The sequence below is a fragment of the Heptranchias perlo genome, unplaced genomic scaffold, assembly GCF_035084215.1.
Source record: "Heptranchias perlo isolate sHepPer1 unplaced genomic scaffold, sHepPer1.hap1 HAP1_SCAFFOLD_70, whole genome shotgun sequence".
Lineage (NCBI taxonomy): Eukaryota > Metazoa > Chordata > Chondrichthyes > Hexanchiformes > Hexanchidae > Heptranchias > Heptranchias perlo.
Genome location: NW_027139729.1, coordinates 2,648,148 through 2,671,445, shown reverse-complemented (window position 1 = coordinate 2,671,445; position 23,298 = coordinate 2,648,148). Strand labels below are relative to the sequence as shown.

The following is a 23,298-nucleotide window of genomic DNA, read 5'->3' as shown; positions in this document are numbered from 1 at the left end:
CCGGTCTATCTGGCTGCTGTGCTCGAGTATCTGACGGCTGAAATCCTCGAGCTGGCCGGCAACGCGGCCCGGGACAACAAGAAGACCCGCATCATCCCCAGACACCTGCAGCTGGCCATCCGCAACGACGAGGAGCTCAACAAGCTGCTGGGACGGGTGACCATCGCTCAGGGCGGGGTGCTGCCTAATATCCAGGCCGTACTGCTGCCGAAGAAAACCAGCACTGTGAGCTCCAAGAGCAAATAAAGCGACCAAGATTTAATCTGATAACCCAAAGGCTCTTTTCAGAGCCACCCACTGTATTTATGAAAGGGCTGGTCACTGTCTGTCAAAGGACTTGATTCCGATTCGCGAAACTAACAATAACTTGTTAAATACAAATGATCCATATCGGTCTGTTGCAGTACTCGCTTCCGGACCGCAGATGTCGCCAACCTCCAATAGATTGAAATTTGCAGTTTGTCTGGTGAATGAGACAAAATACCAGAACCGTCAGAATTGTTAACTGGGTGGGCGGGATGCAGAAATACCAGGGACGCTTGTTATTATTTACCGTCCCATCCTCGGACAAGTCTGCCTCGGTTTGTTATTTTACCCAGATGTATACAACAGATGCTGAATGATCAGTTGTTTATAGTGTCAGCGATTACTGAATAAAGAATGTGTGAAATTTGTATTTGGATGTGTGTGAGGTATTTATTCTGTCCCTGCCCGTCTGATATCTGCTCCCTCCCCTTTGTACATTTCCCGTTTAAGCAAATTTCTCACGGCCCTGCCATTTCAACCCAGGAGATCACAGCTCTTTCCATCGCCGATTTGGTGGCTCTGAAAAGAGCCTTTGTTGCACTTGGTGCTGAAGCCGGGTCGGGTTTAGGCGCGCTCCCCGCGGATGCGGCGGGCCAGCTGGATGTCTTTGGGCATGATGGTGACTCGCTTGGCGTGGATGGCGCACAGGTTGGTGTCCTCAAACAGCCCCACCAGGTAAGCCTCGCTGGCCTCCTGCAGGGCCATGACGGCCGAGCTCTGGAAGCGCAGGTCTGTCTTGAAATCCTGAGCGATCTCTCGCACCAGGCGCTGGAAGGGCAGTTTGCGGATCAGCAGCTCGGTGGATTTCTGGTAGCGGCGGATCTCCCTCAGAGCCACAGTGCCGGGTCTGTAGCGATGAGGCTTCTTCACTCCGCCCGTGGCTGGAGCGCTCTTCCTCGCCGCTTTGGTAGCCAACTGTTTGCGAGGAGCTTTCCCGCCGGTCGATTTACGCGCTGTCTGCTTGGTCCTGGCCATTTTCTGAACAGATCTCAACACAACCTGAAATACAGAGACTGTTAATACGGATGTGGAGATGCCGGTGATGGACTGGGGTTGACAATTGTAAACAATTTTACAACACCAAGTTATAGTCCAGCAATTTTATTTTAAATTCACAAGCTTTCGGAGGCTTCCCCCTTCCTCAGGTTTCACATCGTTCACCTGAGGAAGGGGGAAGCCTCCGAAAGCTTGTGAATTTAAAATAAAATTGCTGGACTATAACTTGGTGTTGTAAAATTGTTTACAATTGTTAATACGGAGACAGCTCTGGGGCCGCCTTTTAAAGGGTCTAAGGGGATCCGCCCCTGGCTTCTGATTTGCTGACGACCAACACCCTATCAGGGAGTGACCGTCCCGGGACTGTGATTGGCAGGTTTGTACCGAGCTCTGACAGTCAGACCGAAACGGCGGGAGATATTGGGCCCCAATTGGCTGAGCTGAAATTAATCATCAATTTCAAAAAGCCCGCCAATTTCAGAGCATCAAATAACAGTTTCAAGAAAATCTCATTTCCCTCCAGCAATTTAAGAATCTCTCTCTTTATAATCTCCATTATTTCCGACTCCTCAGCTCAAATCTCAGGCTGTTTCACATTCCGGTTCATTCTCTGATCTGTCTGTAAACGGGCGGGAATAAAGCCCCGGTCATTGCTTTCCGGAACGGGACAAAGTCCAGCTTCAATTTCAAAAATCCCGCCAGTTCCGGCCCGGTGAATCGCTCCTCACACAGAAACTTCACATCGAACTGATAATTGAATGAGGGCAGGAAATAAAGACCGAGCAGAGAGGACACAGCGGGAGAGGGAGTGAGGAGGGATTTTACTCTGAGCGGAGAATGTAATGTCTGGGGAAAGACTCTGTATCCCCGCCTATTCATTCATACCGTGAAACCGGGAATTCGGCTCCTTCTCTCGGCATGGCCGAGAATCCCGGCCGTTGTTTCTGATCTCCCTGTACCGAGTGTTGGGGAATCTCCCCATAATAATTAAATATCGGAAACTGATTCCCCATCCCGAGATCTTTCCTCTCCCCGTTCCCAGGTCAGTGCTCTCTCTGTGAGGCGGTGGGTGGCTCTGAGAAGAGCCTTTGTTTTGTGTTTGGTCAGAATAGGTCGAGTTGTTCAGCCGCCGAATCCATAGAGAGTGCGGCCCTGCCGTTTCAGAGCGTACACCACATCCATGGCAGTGACCGTCTTGCGCTTGGCGTGTTCAGTGTAGGTGACCGCGTCCCTGATCACATTCTCCAGGAAAACCTTCAGCACCCCGCGGGTTTCCTCGTAGATCAGACCCGAGATCCGCTTGACACCGCCACGGCGAGCCAGGCGGCGGATGGCTGGTTTGGTGATCCCCTGGATGTTATCACGAAGCACTTTACGGTGCCGCTTGGCTCCGCCTTTGCCCAGTCCTTTGCCTCCTTTACCTCTGCCAGACATGATTATTCTTCACTCAAATCACTGCTGAATGAACAGCAACTGATGCTGGTTCCGTTTTTATGCAGCCTGCCCTGACCTGACTGAAACGGACAGAGGGTGAGAGAGGGAGGGGAGGAGACAGAGTGAGATATTAAACAGGGAGGGGAGGAGACAGAGTGAGATATTAAACAGAGAGGGATGGAGACAGTCAGAGTGACGGACAGAGCGGAGAGCGGCCTCTGATCTTCCAGCTCCACCTCCAGCTTTCTCCACCCGCCAATTTCAAACCGTTTATCGATAATAGAACCGAAACACAGCGCTCCGCACAAACCCTTACAGACTCGGGCTTCATATTCAAGGATTCCCAGAAACCCGGAGCTTTTAAATAAGCCCCGTTACAATTAACAGTCAGTAATATTCCTGCCTAAATACAGTCCCTTCTATAACAAGTCAATCCGCCTCCTCCCATTTCAGTGTCAGACCCGATTCGATCTCCCCACACATCCCCTCCCAGACGGGTTCAGCAGTTGACAAACACTTTATTCCAGCTGATTTGAAGAATCTCATGTGTTGGGGTTTGAATTGTGATAGCGGCGGATCTCCGCCAGTTTTACCCTGTCACGGACTCTCGCCCTGAATCTGTGAGAAAAAATGAACTGGGACTGGAGCCGAACACACGCCAGTTCCAGTGAGGCCCGGCCCGGACATCCCATTCTCTCTATTTTATTTCAGACAGTGGGGGTCGGGCGGGGATAGCGAATGTCAGCGAGTCACCGGGACCCTGGGTTTATTTGAAATGATTTCTATCTGAAATCTGAGCCCGGCCCCGGGACAGGAATCATCTGATTCCGGGATCAGCTCTTTTCTGAGAGACGTGGGTGGCTCTGAGAAGAGCCGTTGGGTTCAGATGGTCACAAGTTGCACTTGATTTTTTACTTCTTTTTGCCCGCTGCTTTCTTAGGCTTTGCTGACTTCGGCTTGGGCTTGGCCCTCGGTTTTTCCACCTTCTTCGCCTTCGCCTTCACTGTCTTGGGGGTCTTGGGCTTCTTAGCCGCCGCTTTCTTCTTAATTGGTGATTTCGCCGCCTTTTTCGTGGTCGATTTCTTGACCGCTGGTTTCTTGGCCGTTAATTTCTTGAGGGCTGTTTTTTTGGCCGCTGGTTTCTTTTCGGGAGATTTCTTGGTCACTTGTTTCTTCACCTTCTTTACCACTTTTGCCTGGGTTTCCTTCTTAGCGACTCTGAAGGAGCCCGAGGCGCCCGTGCCCTTGATCTGCACCAGGGAGCCTTTTTCCACATTTCTCTTGATACTTAATTTGATCTGGGACCGGAGCTTCTCCACATCCAGGCCTTTGGTAGCCAGAACCTTCTTTATCGCGGCCAGGGATATCCCCTTGCGATCATTGCAATCCGCCACAATCTTGAGGATCTGTTCTCCCAACGGGGGACCGGTGGACTTGGGTCTGGGAACCGCCTTCTTCTTCTTGGGAGCCTTGGGTGGAGCGGCGGCGGCAGGAGGTGCCGTTTCGGCGGCTGCAGTGTCTGTCATGTCCGGGAATCTGTAGAAAATCTCTCTGACAGTCAGAGCTGGGTCAGAAATGAAACGAGAGGCGGCGGCACAGAGCAACTTAAAGGCACAGAGCGGACGGGGCGGAGACATCCTGCTGTCAGCTCCCGGCCCCTCCAGCCTCTCTGTGTTTCTCTCTCCTCTTAAACTCCCCGATTCCAATTCAAATCGGGCACTCCAGAGTCCCAGACTCGCCCCTTCCTATCTCTAACACCGGTATGTTTGCTGTCGAAAAACTTTCACCGGAATTAAAAACACCAGTTTCGATTTAAACCCGTTTCATTGCTGCACTGATCGCGCTCTCTCACCCGATCGCTGACATGATCTCCGTTTTTCGGCTGAAATCTTGAATTGATCTGAAACTTTACCTTAAATTTCCACTTCGGAGCTCGGCAGTGGAGGAGGGCGTTCCTTTGACAGGGATTTTTTAAAATTTTACTCAAAATAGACTTGGAAATCCGGCGATGAGACCGGCCACACAAACACAGTGACATTAATCTAACCCGCCCGCCCCTTTAACACACTCTCTCTGACACAATGTTCACATCTTCACATTCACAGGACAAACTGTTCGCCAGATTGACAATTCCCGGGACAGGCTTTCCTCCCCGCTCGGCCTGTGCTGCAGATTCTCGGGGGTTAGTTGTAGTTTCCCAGCTCAGTAACTGTTAAACACTGTGAGGCCGGCGCTCCTCACAGTGTCTGGTCCCCAGATTCAGGGGCAGGAGCCAATCACAGCTGTGGATGTGATAATCCACATCTGGTTTTACATTATTATATTGATCCACACCGAAATATGTTTGATTAAGATGAAAATACAAATTATCCGCTCTGGGCTCCTCCAATCTCTCTGTGTCTCTCTCTCCTACTAAACTGACTGACAGACAATCGTAACTGGTGTCCTATCCGTCCCGTTCTCAATACCCAGAGACGGCTAGTTACTGAATAAATTCAACATTCATAGGCAGTCCAGTGTCAGACAGTTACAGGCTGTTTCTCTCCAACTTTCCTTACTGGACTGGAGACAGGTAAATGCACCGTCAGACCGGAGCATACATAATAGAAGGGACAGTGACCGTCTCACCAACAGAACCGGAGGTCTGTTCACAGACACAGAATCAGTCTTTACCTTGCAACAGGGTGTTCATATTACGCTCAGTAACAGTATCCTGCTTTCATGTACAGCACTAGAGAGAGAAAGACAGACCGACAGATAAACAGAGAGAGAGACATGCACACAGACACAGTATCAGTCTCACACTTCCTATCAGTGTGTCCGTTTCACGCTCAGTAACAGTATCCCACCTTCATGTGCAGCGCTAGTGAGAGAGATACAGAGAGGCACAATATCAGTCTCACATTCCCACCAGTGTGTCCGTTTCACACTCAGAATGGGAAGAACCTGCTATTTAAAATCATTGCTGCTTTCTCCCCCCAAACCAATAGTGAATGTTCCTGGTTTAGTTCCAGTCTCACTCTGTGGTTGGACAGTGAAGAGTGGAAACAGAGCCGGACAGTCAGGATGTGGGGAGTTATACAAAGAGCATCCATTGAAGGCACCAGGTGAGAAGTGTGAAGGATACATTTTAAACAGCGGCTGTTGGGTTTCGGTTGAAAGGTTAGTCCCATGGGAGAGGGGATCAGAAACCTGACCTGCACAAAGGTCCCTGCCCTCTCACACTCACATACAGTTCCACGGACTGAGAAATACAGAATGAATCCCACACTCACACACAGTACCAGAGAGTGAGAGATACAGAATGAATCCCACACTCACACACAGCACCAGAGACTGACAGATACAGAATGAATCCCACACTCATACACAGGACCTGAGACTGACAGATACAGAATGAATCCCACACTCACACACAGGACCAGAGACTGAGATTCAGAATTGCTGCTTTACTCGGTCATCATCCTTTGAATCTATTGGGGAAATTGAAAGAAAGTCAGTGAAACCGCCCCATTTTAATGTTTGTCTCTGTAGAATTTACGACCCAATAAAGTGAACACGGGTCCGGGGTCCGTTCAATGCCCCTTTTGCTTTGCTCTTGCTCTCATTCAGATTTACACCGTCCCCGGTTGTCACGTTAACAATCACTTTCAGGGCTAAGAATCAGAATTCAGTTCCTTCCTCTTTCTCACTGCGGAGCCAATCTCTGAAATAATTAATTACTGATATTAATATCCCGCATATTAGCAGCACGTTCCCGCAGTGTAACAATCCAGAATGAACGTCTTGGAGAAAATATGCTCATTTTCAGGCTTCGTCAATGATTCCGTTTTCAGGACACGGCTCCTGTTCAGTCCCTGCAACGGAATCAATCGATAACCTGTAATTTGTTATTTTTACAGGTAGAAGTGAAATTTGTCCATATCAGCAATCTATGAATGGGGTTTTATTCCGCAAGTTATGGACAATGTGTTTTTAAAACAGCGCTAGGAATCTGGGACGTGTAATACGGAATAACATTATTACAAAGAGATTTTAAGTCTTTGTCTGAAAACGACATGTCCGAGTAATTCACTGATTTCATTCACTGAAATTGGCGGCCTTTTTCAAATTTTAAAAAATCGGTCAATTCTGGCCAATAAATTGCTCTGTTTTCTTATTGACGTCTTTCCGATTGGTGAAGGAAATTAGTTTTCAAGCAAAGCAACCAATGAGAAGAAGCCTCAGTTTGGAGCGGGCTTTGAGAGTTGGGCCTGTGGTAATTCCAGGTCCCCAATGACTGAGCTCAAACGGTTCAATTTCACAAACCCTCTCAGTATCAGTGTCAGAAACAACCGTCAGAGGGAAAATCCATATCACAAACTGGGCCCTTATCACAGCGGCTCAGCTTAACCTGTTCTCCCATGGAAACCCCCGGTCCCACATCACAACATCTGACTGATAAATAGAACCAAAACAGAGCGAATGGAGTGAAGGAGCATTTCACTGAGGGGGGAAATGCAGGTCCGGGTAAACTCACTTGTAACGTTCCCTGGACAATTCAGTGCACTCATGAAGGGAAATTTTCCTCTCAGTAACCGGTGCAGCACGCCGCCGATCCCACGTCACCGTACTGTGTGTTCCAGAAAACTCCTTAATTATAAAACTATTCCCGAGCCCCATATATCCCGCACCAGTTCCCAGGTCAGTGTTCTCTCTGTGAGGCGGTGGGTGGCTCTTAGAAGAGCCTTTGTTTTGTGTTCGGTTTGAAAGTGTCGAGTTGTTCAGCCGCCGAATCCATAGAGAGTGCGGCCCTGCCGTTTCAGAGCGTACACCACATCCATGGCAGTGACCGTCTTGCGCTTGGCGTGTTCAGTGTAGGTGACCGCGTCCCTGATCACATTCTCCAGGAAAACCTTCAGCACCCCGCGGGTTTCCTCGTAGATCAGACCCGAGATCCGCTTGACACCGCCACGGCGAGCCAGGCGGCGGATGGCTGGTTTGGTGATCCCCTGGATGTTATCACGAAGCACTTTCCGGTGCCGCTTGGCTCCTCCTTTGCCCAGTCCTTTTCCTCCTTTACCTCTGCCAGACATGATGATTTTTCACTCAGATCGCTGCTGAATGAAAAACTCTCGCCTTTCTTCTCCATTTATAAAGCCCGCCCCGACCTGGTTGAGAAAGGCACATTATCGGAGAGGCCGGGGAGGAGTGTTTGAATGACAGACAGAGCATGAAGTGCGGGAGGGGAGGAGACTGGCTCAGAATGACGGACAAGTGGACGTGTCACTTCAAGCTCCGCCTCCAGGAATTAGTCACCGTCCTTTATAAAATTTTCACCAGCATCAAATCAAATGCGAAATATAAATTCAGACACAATTCTTACAGACTCCGGCTTAATATTCAAGGATTGCTCGAAAAAAAAGGCGGAAAATACAATTTAAATTCAATAATTGAGGCACACTACAGTTCCAATACAATCACTATCATAACAGAATCAATCAGTGCCGCTCCGGGACCGTTGGAAGAGGGAGTTTTAGTTTTCAGATTTGTACCTGACAGAAGGCGACCAAAAGTTCAATAAACTTGAATCGGTGTGGAAGGCACCCGATACCTTTCCGTGCTTGGGTCAGTATGGGACTGGATAGATTCAGGCACCGGGATGGATGGAGAATTATCCTGTGTGGGGACTGGATTCAGGGACCGGGATGGACAGAGACTTGTCCCTGGCCACTGTGTGAAGCGGAATCTTGAACTTCGCAACCTTGGCGTCCAATTTGACCCTGAGATGAGCATCCGGCCCCATATCCGAACCACCACCAAGACTGCCAACTTCCACCACCGAAACATCGCGCGTCTACCGCCCCCCGCCTCAGCTGTTCTGGTGCTGAAACCCTCACCCACGCCCTTGTTACCTCCAGACTTGGCTCTTCCAATGCTCTCCTGGTCAGCCTCCTATTTTACGCCCTTTGAAATCTTCAACTCCTCCAAAACTCCGTTCCCCTATCCAAACTCGCACCAAGACCCGTTCACCTATCACCCATGTGCTCGGTGACTTACATTGGCTCACATTCCTTTAACCGCTGTAGTGATGTAATATATTAACGTAGACAGGGGATAACTGTAATCAATAGGTCAGTCTCTTCAGACAGTAACCAGCCCTTTCACAGATACAGTGGGTGGCTCTGAAAAGAGCCTTTGGGTTATCAGATTAAATCTTGGCCGCTTTATTTGCTCTTGGTGCTCACAGTGCTGGTTTTCTTCGGCAGCAGCACGGCCTGGATATTGGGCAGCACCCCGCCCTGAGCGATGGTCACCCGTCCCAGCAGCTTGTTGAGCTCCTCGTCGTTGCGGATGGCCAGCTGCAGGTGTCTGGGGATGATGCGGGTCTTCTTGTTGTCCCGGGCCGCGTTGCCGGCCAGCTCGAGGATTTCAGCCGTCAGATACTCGAGCACAGCAGCCAGATAGACCGGGGCTCCGGCACCCACACGTTCAGCGTAGTTCCCCTTTCGCAGGAGCCTGTGAACACGGCCCACAGGGAACTGCAGTCCGGCCCGGGATGAGCGAGACTTGGCCTTGGCCCGAGCTTTACCGCCGGTTTTTCCTCTTCCAGACATTTCGACAATCTCACAAACACTTTCACAAAGAATGAAGAAATCCTCCCGCACTCGCCCTTCTTATACCTTCTGGAGGAGTACAGTGGGGGCAATTATGATTGGTCCATCTGTTCTCAATCTCATTGGTTGAACGCACAGACCAATCAGAGAGCTATTTTATTCACCAATCAACAGCCGGCCATGAGAAAAGGCGGAAAATCCCGAAGGGAACCGTTTTTTTCAAATTTGAAAAGCCCGCCAATATATTTGTAACACAAGAAGCGGATTTAGTAAATAATGTCGCCTTAAGACAAAGGTTGAATAATTTCTCTCCTTTTACTCTGTTTTTCCACATTTCCCGTCACAACTTCCAGAATCATTTACAATCCGGTTAAAATCCGGCTTCTTTCACCGTTCGCTTTCAATCCGGCGGGAATAAAGTCCCATTTTGTAACGGGACAGATTCCAGCTCAATCTTTGTAAAAGTAACAAACCACAGATTGTGGATTGATCCCTGTTCACATGAGCTGCAGCGCGATCGAAACCGGAGCTGAGACTCCTGGTGTAAAGTGTCGAACAGTGACAGAGCCTTTAGACTATTCTGTACTCGGTGTGAATTCCCTTTCAGGGTTGCTGTTTTACAAAGGATTGCGGTTCTGAAAGTGATATTCCCGAATAATGAACAAACAAACGTGAAAAGGAGACAGAAATGACTGAAGTCTCATCCACCGCCTCAAAACGGCTCTGATGGGGCAGACACGGGGGAAGGGGTGGAAAATGAACGGGAATGAGAGGATCAGGGACACGTTTTTGGTTATTGGGACTAAATAAAAAAGCGACACACAGATTAAAGCAGGCTGTGATTATGAGAATCTTCCAGATTTCAAGAGAAACTACAAAAACACAAGAGTTATAGAGAGACAGTTAGTATCAAACTATCTACAGTAAAATGATTCCATACAGAGGTGTCGGTACAGCGTCTTCCGAGAGACTGTGGGTGGCTCTTAAAAGAGCCTTTGTGTTTATTTTTTTTCAGTACATTGTGGAGTTTTACTTGGAGCTGGTGTACTTGGTCACCGCCTTTGTCCCTTCCGACACGGCGTGCTTGGCCAGTTCCCCGGGCAGCAGCAGGCGCACGGCGGTCTGGATCTCCCGGGAGCTGATGGTGTGCCGTTTATTATAATGGGCCAGGCGGGAAGCCTCACCCGCGATGCGCTCGAAAATATCGTTCACAAAGGAGTTCATGATGCTCATGGCCTTGGAGGAGATGCCGGTGTCGGGGTGAACCTGCTTCATCACTTTGGACGTAGATGGAGTAACTCTCCTTCCTCGACTTTCTCCGCTTCTTGCCGCCCTTGGCTGGTGCTTTATTCAAGGTTTTCTTGGCGCCCTTCTTGGAAGCTGCTTTCTTGTCCTCAGGCATTTTCAACTGAATTTCAGACCCAGAAATGACCCAAATCCGCTCCGAGCTCGGATTAAATAGGCAGCCCCACAGCCCTATGGTAATGAGGGATGGGGGAAGGCAATGATTGTGATTGGGACTGATGTCACAATATTTTTCCTTTATCGATCTGATTGGATATCTGAGGAAACCAATCAGATTTAATACCTGCCACCAATCACAAACACGCTCACACTGCACCTTGTCCGGTTTCAGCAATTTGTTCCGAACTCTTGCAGTTCTGCTTCCGGCCAGTAGATGTCCCCAAACCCCGGGTCATTGAAGTTTGCAGATGAGAGAGGGACAGAAGATAAACTCATTCTTCACATTATATTGCACGGGTGGGATTTTCAAAAACTGGGAATGGAGAACATTTTATAGATAAAACATTAGTTGTAATGCTGTATTAAATGCTTGTAATGAATTTAGGGGGTATTATCTATACTGACTTTGATAAGCTTGCTGAAAGGCGGTGCAAATGGCCTTTGAATTTCCATATAGAAAGGTGTGAGGTGGTGCATTTTGCTCGGGGGAATAAGGAGGCCACGTACTGCTTGGAAAATAAGAGTCTAAATGGAGTCGAAGTGTAAAGGGATTTAGGGGTACAGGTTGACAAATCTTTAAAAGTAGCAACACAGGTTGATAAGTCCATAAAAAGCAAACACAGAGGTTTGTTTCTGGAGGAGTAGAATTGAAAAGCAGATAAGTTATGTTGAACTACAATTTAAACTTTCAAACCTTCTGTCAAACTGTTAAACCTTCCCTTTCTGAAATCCGTGCTGTCTATTCTTTATTATATTTTCGGTTTCTCGATGTTTTTCTATTGCAGTCATGATGTGGAGATGCCGGTGATGGACTGGGGTTGACAATTGAAAACAATTTTACAACACCAAGTTATAGTCCAGCAATTTTATTTCAAATTCACAAGCTTTCGGAGGCTTCCTCCTTCGTCATTTTCACATCGTTCACCTGACGAAGGAGGAAGCCTCCGAAAGCTTGTGAATTTAAAATAAAATTGCTGGACTATAACTTGGTGTTGTAAAATTGTTTACAATTTTTCTATTGCAGCATTGAGTAAAAGATTCCATGATCATTCCGACCACCGGCCTTTAGTTAACTGGTCTATAGTTCCCTGGACTTGTTCTATCTCCTGTTTTAAAATATAAGAATCACATTAACTGTCATCCAGTCCTCTGGCACTATTCCTTTTTGTGATGACTTTTTCTATATATGTAACAGTGCCTCTGCTATCTCTTCCCTTGCTTCATTTAATATGCACGGATACAATCCATCTGGACCAGGAGTTTCACCACCCTTTCTAACTTAAATGTCTTGATATCTTTATTGACCTCTTCCTCTAATATCATGTTCACCCTGTTAATCTCCCGGGTAAATACTGAGGCAAAGTAATCATTCAATATTTCTGGCATTTCGCTGACGTTATCTGTTAGTTTATCTTGTGCATCCCTTCGTGGCCCTCAGATATTCTGATTTTCCTTTTGTTATTTTTGTGCCTGTGGAATAATTTACTATTTCTTTTTGTATTCCTTGATAATTTGATTTCGTAGTTCCTGTTTGCTTCCCTCATTGTTTTTGTGACTTCTTCCTAACCTCTTTCCATTCGCTTTTGCCATCACCTTATTTAATATCAAAGAATGATAAATTCCATCAGCTTGTTGTGTCTGTTCAGGGGCTGATGTTTGGGAACTACTTATTGTCTATGATTAAAGTGCCAGAAACCAAAAGGGAGCAATTCAGTCCGAAACTCCACAGAAACACTCTATTTCTCCCTCCGAGTGAACTAAGGTGCTATAATGGTGAGTAGAGCTGCCTTCCAAACAGTTAATTCCAACAGGTTTGAATCCCAGTTCGCTGAATTCAGAAACACCAAGACTGGAACCGAATTTGATGATGTTCAGAGCGATAGTGTTTCCAAAACACAAACGGGTCAAATTTACATTAAAATACTTTTAAAATTCATTTATTTCTCCCATAACGTTGAATTTAACTCTGATCCTTTGTATTATTATGTGCCCTGATCTGTACAGTGGATACGGAACACAATTGCCCGGATTCAGTGAAATTAATTGATTTTCTGAAGTCTTTCCCTCTGCTGATTCCCGTTCCTTATTTCAATTATGTCGGATTAACCTTTCTGATCAAAAGAAGGGTCATGGTCCTGAACCGTTAACCCGAGCTTCCCTTCTCCACAGATGCTGCCGGACCTGCTGAGTCTTTCCAGCATTTTCGGTTTTAATTTTTTCTATATTTTATCCCTTTCACTTTTGACGGTCGCCGTTGAAACTTGCAGATTTGCGCTCAGTTTTTATTTGTGTTTCAGTTCGGTTTATTTGAATTAATATAAATCGAGTCCTGAGAAATCAGACAGAAATCTTGTGCAATGTGGAGTGAAACATAATGGGGCAACTTTCGAATGAGCAAAACAAAAACTTTATTATGAATCAATTGTCTAATTTTTCACGGACAAAATATGAAAAAGTACGAGATTAGAAGTTACAGAGAGAAACTATTTCCTCACATTGCACATTGTCCTGAATCTGGAACGACGAAAGATAATGTGAATTTGTTCCACTCTGTTACAGTTCTCACTCATGGCCAGTAGATGTCAGACTGCATGTGAGTGTGGGATTAATTCTCTGTCTGTCAGTCTCTGTTACTGTATGTGAGTGTGATATTCATTCTGTATCCGTCAGTCTCCAGTACAGTCTGTGAGTGTGGGATTCATTCTGTATCTGTCAATCTCTGGTACTGTATGTGAGTGTGATATTCATTCTGTATCCGTCAGTCTCCAGTACAGTCTGTGAGTGTGGGATTCATTCTGTATCTCTCAGTCTCTGGTACTGTATGTGAGTGTGGGATTCATTCTGTGACTGTCAATCTCTGGGAATGTGTGTGAGTGTGGGATTCATTCTGTATCTGTCAATCTCTGGTGCTATCTGTGAGTGTGGGATTCATTCTTTGACTGTCAGTCTCTGGTATTTTATCTCAGTTTGGATTCATTCTGTAACTCAGTCTCTGGGCAAAGTGCAAGTCTGGATTCGTTCTGTATTCTTATTTCAGGTTACAGTATGGTGTTTCAAACTGTATCTTTAAGTCATTAATGTATGCAAATCTTTCATCTAGCATTAATTTGTAAATATGGATACAGTTTCGGATTTTATTTTAATCAAACAACGTGTGTGAATTTTGTTGTCGGATTACATTTTAATCTCTGTGAAGATAATGTACATTTCAATCTTTTACTGTGAAATTATTGGACTGGTATTTATTGTGTCGCTCAGTCTGGGCTAATGGAATTGATATTGTATCTTTCAGTCTGACACTATGAGATTTTTCGACTGGTATGGAATGTGTGGTTCAGACTGTACTAATGGAATTGACACTCTAACTTTCAGTCAGACACTGCGAGAGATTTTTGGACTGGTTTCTGATGTGTAGCTGAGTCTACACTAATAGGATTCACACTGTCTGTTTCAGTATGATGATGTATGTGAATTTTGGACGGTATATAATGTGTAGCTCAGTCTGCACTAATTGAATTCATACTGTACCTTTCAGTCTGACACTGCACAATATATTTAGACTGGTTTGAAAGGTATAGTTCAGTCTGCACTAATGGAATTGATACTGTATCTTCCAGTCTGATACTGTGTGAGATTTTTGTACTGGTATGTAACGTGTCGGTCAGTCTGTACTAATCAAATCGATACTATATATTTCAGTATGATACTGTATGTGATTTTTGGACAGGTATCTAATGTGAACCTCTGTCTGCAGTAAAGGAATTGATATTGTATCTTCCAGTACGATACCTTATGCGAATTTTGGACTGGTATATAATGTGTAGCTCAAACTGCACTAATGGGATTGATAGTGTATCTTTCAACCTGACACTGAGATTTTTGGACTGGTATGTGATGTGCAGCTCAGTCTGCAATAATGGGATTGATACTGTGTCTTTCAATCTGATACTGTATGAGAATTTTCGACTGGTATCTAATGTGTACCTCAGTCTGCAGTAAAGGAATTGAAACTGTACATTTCATTCTGACACTATGAGGTTTTTGGACATTTGTGAGTCAAATATGGGTAACATCTGAAATGGTATCTAATTTATATCTCAGTGTACACTATTGTCATGAATATGGCATCTTTAAACTCATAATGTGTGTGAGTTGTGGGCTGGTATTTAATTTGAATCTTGGAGTACACTATTGTGATTCATTCTGTATCTATCGATCAGTACCATGTGTCAGTTCTACCTGGTATTTAATTTGCAGCTAAGGCTGAACGAATGTGAGATTAACACCGTGCCTTTCAATCTGATACTGGGTGTGATTTTGGACTGGGAAATATTTATCTGCCGGTCAGCGATACTGAGTCATTGTGAAATGGGAATTATGTCTTTCTCTCCTGCTCTCTTTGACTGTTGGATTGGGATCAGTGCGCGACTGACTATTTCTGCTGTCTGAGATTGTGGGACTGATGACTTGTTTGTGTCTCTGTGCTCTGTGAGTGATAAGGTACCTCATGTGTATGAGAAGGAGCTGGCTGCACTGACTGCTCTTTGTGCACCGGGTGGAGTAAACATCACACTGATTCTGGGTCCTTCAAGGATTTAACTGTAGGAAGAAAAAGTATGTCTTGTAATTCAAGAACAGGTAAAGTAGAAAATACAAAACTGATCAATTGAATCTCTGTTAATAATCATTGTAATAACCACAAATGAAAACCAGCGATACAAAGTGTCAGTGTCTGACTCCACTGCAGTACTGCAGCACTCAGCTTCTGCACACCAGGTGTGTTGGGCTGTTTTACAACAATTTAGTGACATCCAGACACAACCCAACCGCTGCACTGATCAATGAATGGGACTACCGATGGGGACTGGACCGTTGCACACATCAGATTTCTAATTCCCTCTCCCTTGGAATGAACAGTTCAACCGAAACAAAACAGCCGCTGTTTAAAATGAGTCCTTCAAACTTCTCACCTGATGCCTGCAATAGATGCTCTTTGTATAACTCCCCACATCCTTACTTTCCGGCTCTGTTTACTGCTCAATAACAAAGAGTAAAGTTTAATGGACAGGTATAAAAAAATCAGATTTAATAACTGCCACCAATCACAAACACGCTCACACTGCACATTGTCCGGTTTCAGCAATTTGTTCCGAACTGTTGCAGTTCTGCTTCCGGCCAGTAGATGTCCCCAAACCCCGGGTCATTGAAGTTTACAGATGAGAGAGGGACAGAAGATAAACTCATTCTTCACATTATATTGCACGGGTGGGATTTAGAAAAACTGGGAATGGAGACGAGCTGTAAGTACATTTTGTTTGACCAAACACTACTTCTAATGCTGTGTTAAATTCTTGTAATTGATTTCGGGGGTATTGTCAATACTGAGGAAGACTGGGACAAAATAAACTTGCAGAACAGCCGTGTAAATGGCCATTGAATTTCAATATAGAAAGGTGTGAGGTGGGGCATTTCGCGAGGGGGAATAAGGAGGCCACATACTGCATGGAAAATAAGAGTCTAAATGGGGTAGAGGAGCAATTTAAATCGTGTCGTGGGAAATCAGAGAGAAACACTGCGCAATGTACAGTGAAATATAATGGGGCAAATTCACAACTATCGAATGAGTGAAAGAAAAACTTTATTATGAATCAATTGTCTTCATGTTTCACCGTCAAAATGTGCAAAAATACGAGAGTAAAAGTTACAGACAGAAACTTTCCTCACATTGCACACTGTCCTGTTTCTGCAACCACGACAGATAATGTGAATTTGTTCCGCTTTTTTACAGTTCTCGCTTACGTCCAGTAGAGGTCAGTTTTTGGTATGTATATGAGAGTGGGGTTTATTCTGTATCTGACAGTCTCTGGTACTGTATATGAGAGTGAGGTTTATTCTGTATCTGTCTGTCTCTGGTACCGTTTTTGAGAGTGGTGTTTATTCTGTACCTGTCTGTCTGTCTCTGGTACTGTATATGAGAGTGGAGTTTATTCTGTATCTGACAGTCTCTGGTGCTTTATGTCAGTGTGAGGTTAATTCCATCACTGCCAGTCTCTGGTGCTGTGTGTGAGTGTGGAATTAACTATGTACCTGTCAGTCTATGGTACTGTCAGTGTGAGTGGGATTCATTCTGTATCTGCCATTCTCTGCTGCTTTATCTCAGTGTGGGATTCATTATGCAATTCAGTCTCTGAGACAATGTGCAAGTCTGAATTCATTCCATATTCTTATTTCAGTTCAGAGTATCGTACTTGAAAATGTATCTTTAACACTCCAAATTATATACAGTTCTTTGTCGAGTATTTGATTTGATAATATGGATGCACTTTTCGATTTTCTTTAATCAAACAATGTGTGTGAGTTTTGGAGTGGTATTACATCTTAATCTCTGAAATCTATTGTGAATGATAATGTACCTTTCAATCTGTTCACGTTGAAATTATTGGACTAGTATGTAATGTGTAGTTCAGTCTGCAATAATGTGATTAATTCTGTGTCGGAGTCTAACACTGTGAGAGACTTTTGGACTGGTGAGTAACATATAGCTCAGTCCAGGCTAATGGAATTGAAATTGTATCTTTGAGTCTGATATGTTGTGACATTGTTGGATTGCTATATAATCTGTGGCCCTGTCTGCACTCACGGAATCGATACTGTATCTTTCAGTCTAATATTGTATGAGATTGTTGGGCTGTTATTTAATTTTAGCTCAGGTGGTGTGAATAGAATTTAAACTATACCTTCCAGTCTGATCATTTATGGGGTTTGTGGACTCGAATGTAATGTGTAGCTCAGTCTGTACCAATGGTATTGATAATGTTTATTTCAGTATAACATGAGTATTACCAATATATCGAATATGCAGCTCAGTCTGCACCAATGGAATTGACACTGTATCTTTCAATCTGACACGATGAGATTTTTGGACTGGTATGTAATGCGCAACTCAGTCTGCAGTAATGTGATTGTGAGATTCATTCTGCATCTGTCAGTCTCTGGTACTGTTTGTGAGTGTGAGATTCATTCTGTATCTGTCAGTCTCTGGTACTGTATGTGAGTGTGAGATTCATTCTTTATCTGTCAACCCCTGGTAATGTGCATGAGTGAGATTCATTCTGTTCCTGGTATGGTGGGTGAGTGTGGGATTCATTCTATATCTGTCAGTCCCTGATACTGTGCGTGAGTGAGATTCATTCTGTTCGTGGTACTGTATGTGAGTGTAGGATTCATTCTATATCTGTCAGTCTCTGGTACTGACTGTGAGCTTGGTGTATATTCTGCATCTGTGAGTCTCAGGGGTACGATATACAAGTGATGGATTCATTCTGTATCTGTCAGTCTCTGGTACTGACTGTGAGCTTGGTGTATATTCTGCATCTGTGAGTCTCAGGGGTACTATATATAAGTGATGGATTCATTCTGTATCTGTCAGTCTCTGGTGCTGTATGTGAATGTGGGATTCATTCTGTATCTGCCATTCTCTGCAACTTTATCTCAGTGTGGGATTCATTCTGTAATTCAGTCTCTGAGAAAATGTGCAAGTCTGAATTCATTCTGTATTCTTATTTCAGTTTACAGTATCTTATTTGAAACTGTATCTTTAATACTTTAAATTATATATAGTTCTCCGTTGATTATTTAATTTGTAAATATGGATTTCTTTTGATTTTCTTTAATCAAAGAATGTGTGTGAGTTTTGGAGTAGTAATACATATTAATCTCTAAACTCTATTGTGAATGACAATGTACCTTTCAATCTGTTCATGGTGAAATTACTGGACTGGTATGTAATGTGTAGTTCAGTCTGCAATAATGGGACTAATTCTGTATCGGAGTCGAACACTGTGTGAGATTTTTGGACTGGTAAGCAATATGTAGCTCATCCTGAACTAAAGGAATTGATACTCTATCTATCAGTCTGATACTGTATGAGATTTTTGGACTGGAATGTGATGTGTAGCTCAGTCTTCAAAAATGGAAGTGATACTGAATCTTTCAATCTGATTCTCTGAGATTTTAGGACTGGTGAGTAACATGTAGATCAGTCTGTGCTCATGGAATTGATGTTGTATCTTTGAGTCTGATAGGATATGAGATTGTTGGACTGCTATATAATGTGTGGCTCAGTCTGCACTAATGAAATCGATACTGTATCTTTCAGTCTAATGTTGTATGGGATTTTCAGTCTTGTATGTATTGTACAGCTCAGGCGGTACGAATAGAATTGAAACTGTATCTTCCTGTCTGCTCATTTATGAGGTTTTTGGACTGGTATATAATGTGTAGCTCAGTCTGTACCAATGGTATTGATACTATTTATTTCATTATAATACTGAGTATTTACCAATATATCTAATATGTAGCTCAGTCTGCACTAATGGAATTTATACTGTATCTTTCAATCTGGCACGAGGAGATCTTTGGACTGGTCTGTAAAGTGTAACTCAGTCTGCAGTAATGTGACTGTGATATTCATTCTGTATCTGTCAGTTTCTGCTACTGTATGTGAGTGAAATTCATTCTGTTCCTGGTACTCTATGTGAGTGTGGGAATCATTCTGTATCTGTCAGTCTCTGGTATTGTGTGTGGGTGTGGGATTCATTCTGTATCTGTCAGTCTCTAGTATTGTGTGTGGGTGAGACATTCATTCTGTATCTAACAATTTCTGATGCTGTGGATCAGTGAGAGAAATTCTGTATCTGTCAGTCTGTGCGATAATGTGTGAGTGTGGGATTCATTTTGAATCTGTCAGTCTCTGGTAGATTGTATGAGTTTGGGATTCATTCCATATATCAGTCTCTGGCACTCTATCGGAGTGTGAGATTCATTCTTTATCTGTATCTAATTTGTATTTCCGTTTACAGTATGGTGTTCAAATCTGTATCTTTAAAACCTTAATGTATGAATATTATTTCCCAGTCTTTAATTAGTAGATAATGATATATTTTAAAATGTAATGCTGTCGGATATAATCAGATAATGTGGGCATCTATTTTTGGACTACTATTAAATCTGTATCGATGGGAAAACAATTGTGAATTTGTGCATCTTCCAAACTGATATGGTGACATTTTTGAACTTGTATATAATGTGGAGCTCAGTCTGCATGAATAGAATACTGTATATTTCAGTCTGAATCTGTAACAGTTTTGTTGTCGTGGTTTCTAATGTGTAGCTCAGTCTGCATTAATGGAATTGACACTGTATCTTTCAATCTGACACTGTGAGATTTTTGGACTGGTACGTAATGTGCAACCAAGCCTGCATTGATGGAATTGATACGTTATCTTTCAATCTGTGACTGTGAGATTTTTGCTCTGGTAAGTAATTTGTAACTCAGCCTGCACGAATATAGGTGACTGTGAGATTCACCTTGCATCTCTCAGTCTCTGGTACTGCATGTGAGTTTGGGATTCATGCTGTATCTGTCACTCTCTGGTACTCAATTTGAGTGTGGGATTCATTCTGTATATACATTCTCTAGTACTGTGTGTGGGTGTTGAATTATTTCCATATAAGCAGTTTCTCATAATGTATGTGAGTGTGGGATTGATTCTGTATCTGTCAATCTCTGGTACTGTGTGTGAGTGTGGGATTCATTCTGTATCTGTCATTCTCTGGTGCTGTGTGTGAGTGTGGGATTCATTCTGTATCTGTCACTCTCTGGTACTGTGTGTGAGTGTGGGATTCATTCTGTATCTGTCAGTATCTGGTACTGTGTGTGAGTGTGAGATTCATTCTGTATCTGTCATTCTCCGGTACTGTGTGTGAGTGTGGGATTCATTCTGTATCTGTCAGTCTCTGGTACTGTGTGTGAGTGTGGGATTCATTCTGTATCTGTCAGTCTCTGGTGCTGTGTGTGAGTGTGGGATTCATTCTGTATCTGTCAGTCTCTGGTACTGTGTGTGAGTGTGGGATTCATTCTATATCTGCAGTTCTCAGGTACTGTGTGTGAGTGTGGGATTCATTCCGTATCTGTCAGTCTCTGGTGCTGTGTGTGAGTGTGAGATTCAATCTGTATCTGTCAGTCTCTGGTACTATGTGTGAGTGTGGGATTCATACTTTACCTGTAAGTCTCGAGTGCTTTATGAGAGTGTGGGATGAACTTGATATCTGTCAGTCCTTGGTACTGTATGGCCAGTGTGGGATTCATTCTGTATCTGTCATCTCTTGTACCGTACTTCAGTGTGGGATTGAATTTATGTCTGGCAACCTCTCGTACTGTATGTGAGTGTGAGATTCATTCTGTATCTGTGTGTCTCTGTACTGTATCTGAGTGTAAGATTCATTCTGTATCTGTATGGAATTATTCTCTCAGATTACATTATGGCGTTCAATACTGTAGCTTTAATGTCTTAATGTTTAAATAGTTTTTCACATTATTTAATTGGTCCTAATGGATACACTTTAGGATTTGATGCTGGAGGTTTCAATCAGATAATTTGTGTGCTTTTTGGACTCGTATTAAATGTGTATTTCTGTGATTACTATTGTGAATGATAATGAATCTTTCAAAATGATATTGTGAATTGGTATTTAATGTGTAGATCAGTCTGCACTAAAGGAATTGATACTGTAACTTTAAACTTTGTTTCATAAGATTTTTGGACTCGTGTGTAATGTGTATCTCGGTCTGGATGAACAGAATTGATACAGTATCTTTTAATCTCATACTATGAGTGTATTATAAACTGGTATCTAATTTGTTTCTCAGGTTACACTGTCACAGCATTTCTCAATCTGATACTGTACGTGAGTTTTGCACTAGCAATTTGTATTCGAATGGTGCACTATTTGAATGGATACTGCATGTATTAAACTCACATGTGTGTGAGAGTTCTGGGCTCGAATTCAATAGGAATCTCGAGGAACGTTATTGGGATTCATTCTGTACCTTTCAATCGGGTACCATGTGTGATTTCTATCTGGTATTTAATTCATGGCTAATGTTGCCCCTTTTTGAGATAGACAATCTGAGAGTGTGATTTTGGACTTGGATTTTTGTATCTCCCTGTCAGCGGGACTGAGTTAGGGGGAAATGGAACAGTGTCTGCCTCACCTGTTCTGTTTGACTATGGATTGAAAATGTGTCTCTGGAACTTGGGATCATTGTGGGACTGAGTACTTCTGCTGTCTGAGACTGTGGAACTGATGACCTGTCTGTGACTCCGTGCTCTGTGTGTGATAATGTACTTACTGTGTGTGAGAAGGAGCTGGCTGCACTGTTCCTTGTGCCTCGGGTGGAGGAAACATCACATTTATTGTGGATCCTTCAAGGGTTCGCCTGTGGAAAGAAACGTATGTCTGGTAACTCAAGAACAGGTGACGAAGAAAATACAGAAGTGATCAGTTTAATATCTGTTAATAATTATTTTGAATATCCATAAATGTAAATCAGCGATTCAAACAGTGTCAGTGTCTGACTCCACTGTAGTACTGCAGCACCCAGCTTCTGCACACCAGGTGTGTTGGGCTGTTTTACAACAATGTATTGACATCCAGACACAACCCAACACCTCCACTAACAAATGAATGGGACTACCCGATGGGGCTGGGACGTTTGCACAGGTCAGGATTCTAATCCCCTCTCCCATGGGACTAACCGTTCAAATGAAACCAAACAGCCGCTGTTTAAAATGTGTCCTTCACACTTCTCACCTGATGCCTGCAATTGATGCTCTTTGTATAACTCCCCACATCCTTACTGTCCGGCTCTGTTTCCACTCTTCACTGTCCAATAACAATAAACAGGGTGAGACTGGAACTAAACCAGAACCATTCACTACTGGTTTGGGGAGAGAAAGCAGCAATGATTTTAAATATCAGGTTCTTCCCATTCTGTCTCCCTTACCCGGGACACACCCTGTTCACACACAGCCCGAGAATGACCTCTCCCTTCCCCCGCTCACTCCATGTTCCGGGACCAGTTCCTGATCCACTCCGCCTCTTACAAACAGCCCCCGGACTCCCCCTGACCTTCCCCCGGACTCAATGCCGATCTCTGAGCCCATCTGCGGACACGGTCCCGAAGCGATGAGCTGCTGTAACGAGGCTGCTCTTTGCTCCCTTCCCCCGGGGGCCGTGATCTCTCCATTCCCGGCTGTTTTAAACCATCTTCTTCCGCTCACTGAGGGAATGGCGCCCACAGGCCGAGCTGGGGGAGGGGTGCGCGCATGCGCTCTTCTGCTCACCGACAATCAGCGCTGGGGGCGGGGCTGAGTCACGCATGCGCAGATATCTGGTTTAATTCCCAATACAAAAATCGATGGAAACTTTCCCCAATTGGAATTTTTCCGAGTCTGAGCAAAGGAAGTGGGTCTGGGGGAAAGGTCAGAGGGAATGGGGTCCACAGGCAGTGCAGGAACAGGCACCAGAATGGAAAACAGATGGGATTCCACCAGTGCCTAACGCTGGAATCCAGACTGACTTTACAATCTCCAACTATTAAACTAGATGTTTCCATCCCTGCTGTTTCTCTCGGTATCTTTTGATGGTAAAGAGTCTT

At 44.2% G+C, this 23,298-nt stretch overlaps 1 protein-coding gene and 1 long non-coding RNA gene across 2 annotated transcripts; both read right to left on the bottom strand.

Moving 5' to 3' along the window:
• Positions 1 to 8,942: 8,942 nt before the first annotated feature.
• LOC137318400 (histone H2A.J-like) lies at positions 8,943 to 9,344 on the bottom strand. The gene has a single exon (XM_067981303.1). It carries the CDS (start codon positions 9,330 to 9,332, stop codon positions 8,943 to 8,945), a length of 390 nt encoding a protein of 129 aa, XP_067837404.1. The 5' UTR covers positions 9,333 to 9,344.
• Positions 9,345 to 13,221: 3,877 nt separating this feature from the next.
• Positions 13,222 to 22,955, bottom strand: LOC137318424 (uncharacterized). The gene is made up of 4 exons (XR_010961888.1): positions 22,452 to 22,955; positions 21,991 to 22,077; positions 15,767 to 15,829; positions 13,222 to 15,395 (listed from the first exon to the last, which is right to left on the bottom strand). It is a non-coding gene; the product is annotated as an uncharacterized lncRNA (long non-coding RNA).
• Between the last annotated feature and the right edge of the window lie 343 nt (positions 22,956 to 23,298).

What these genes read in the sequence shown, in the direction of transcription:
- LOC137318400 (XM_067981303.1), bottom strand. Translation starts at nt 9,332, where the DNA reads ATGTCTGGAAGAGGAAAAACCGGCGGTAAAGCTCGGGCCAAGGCCAAG.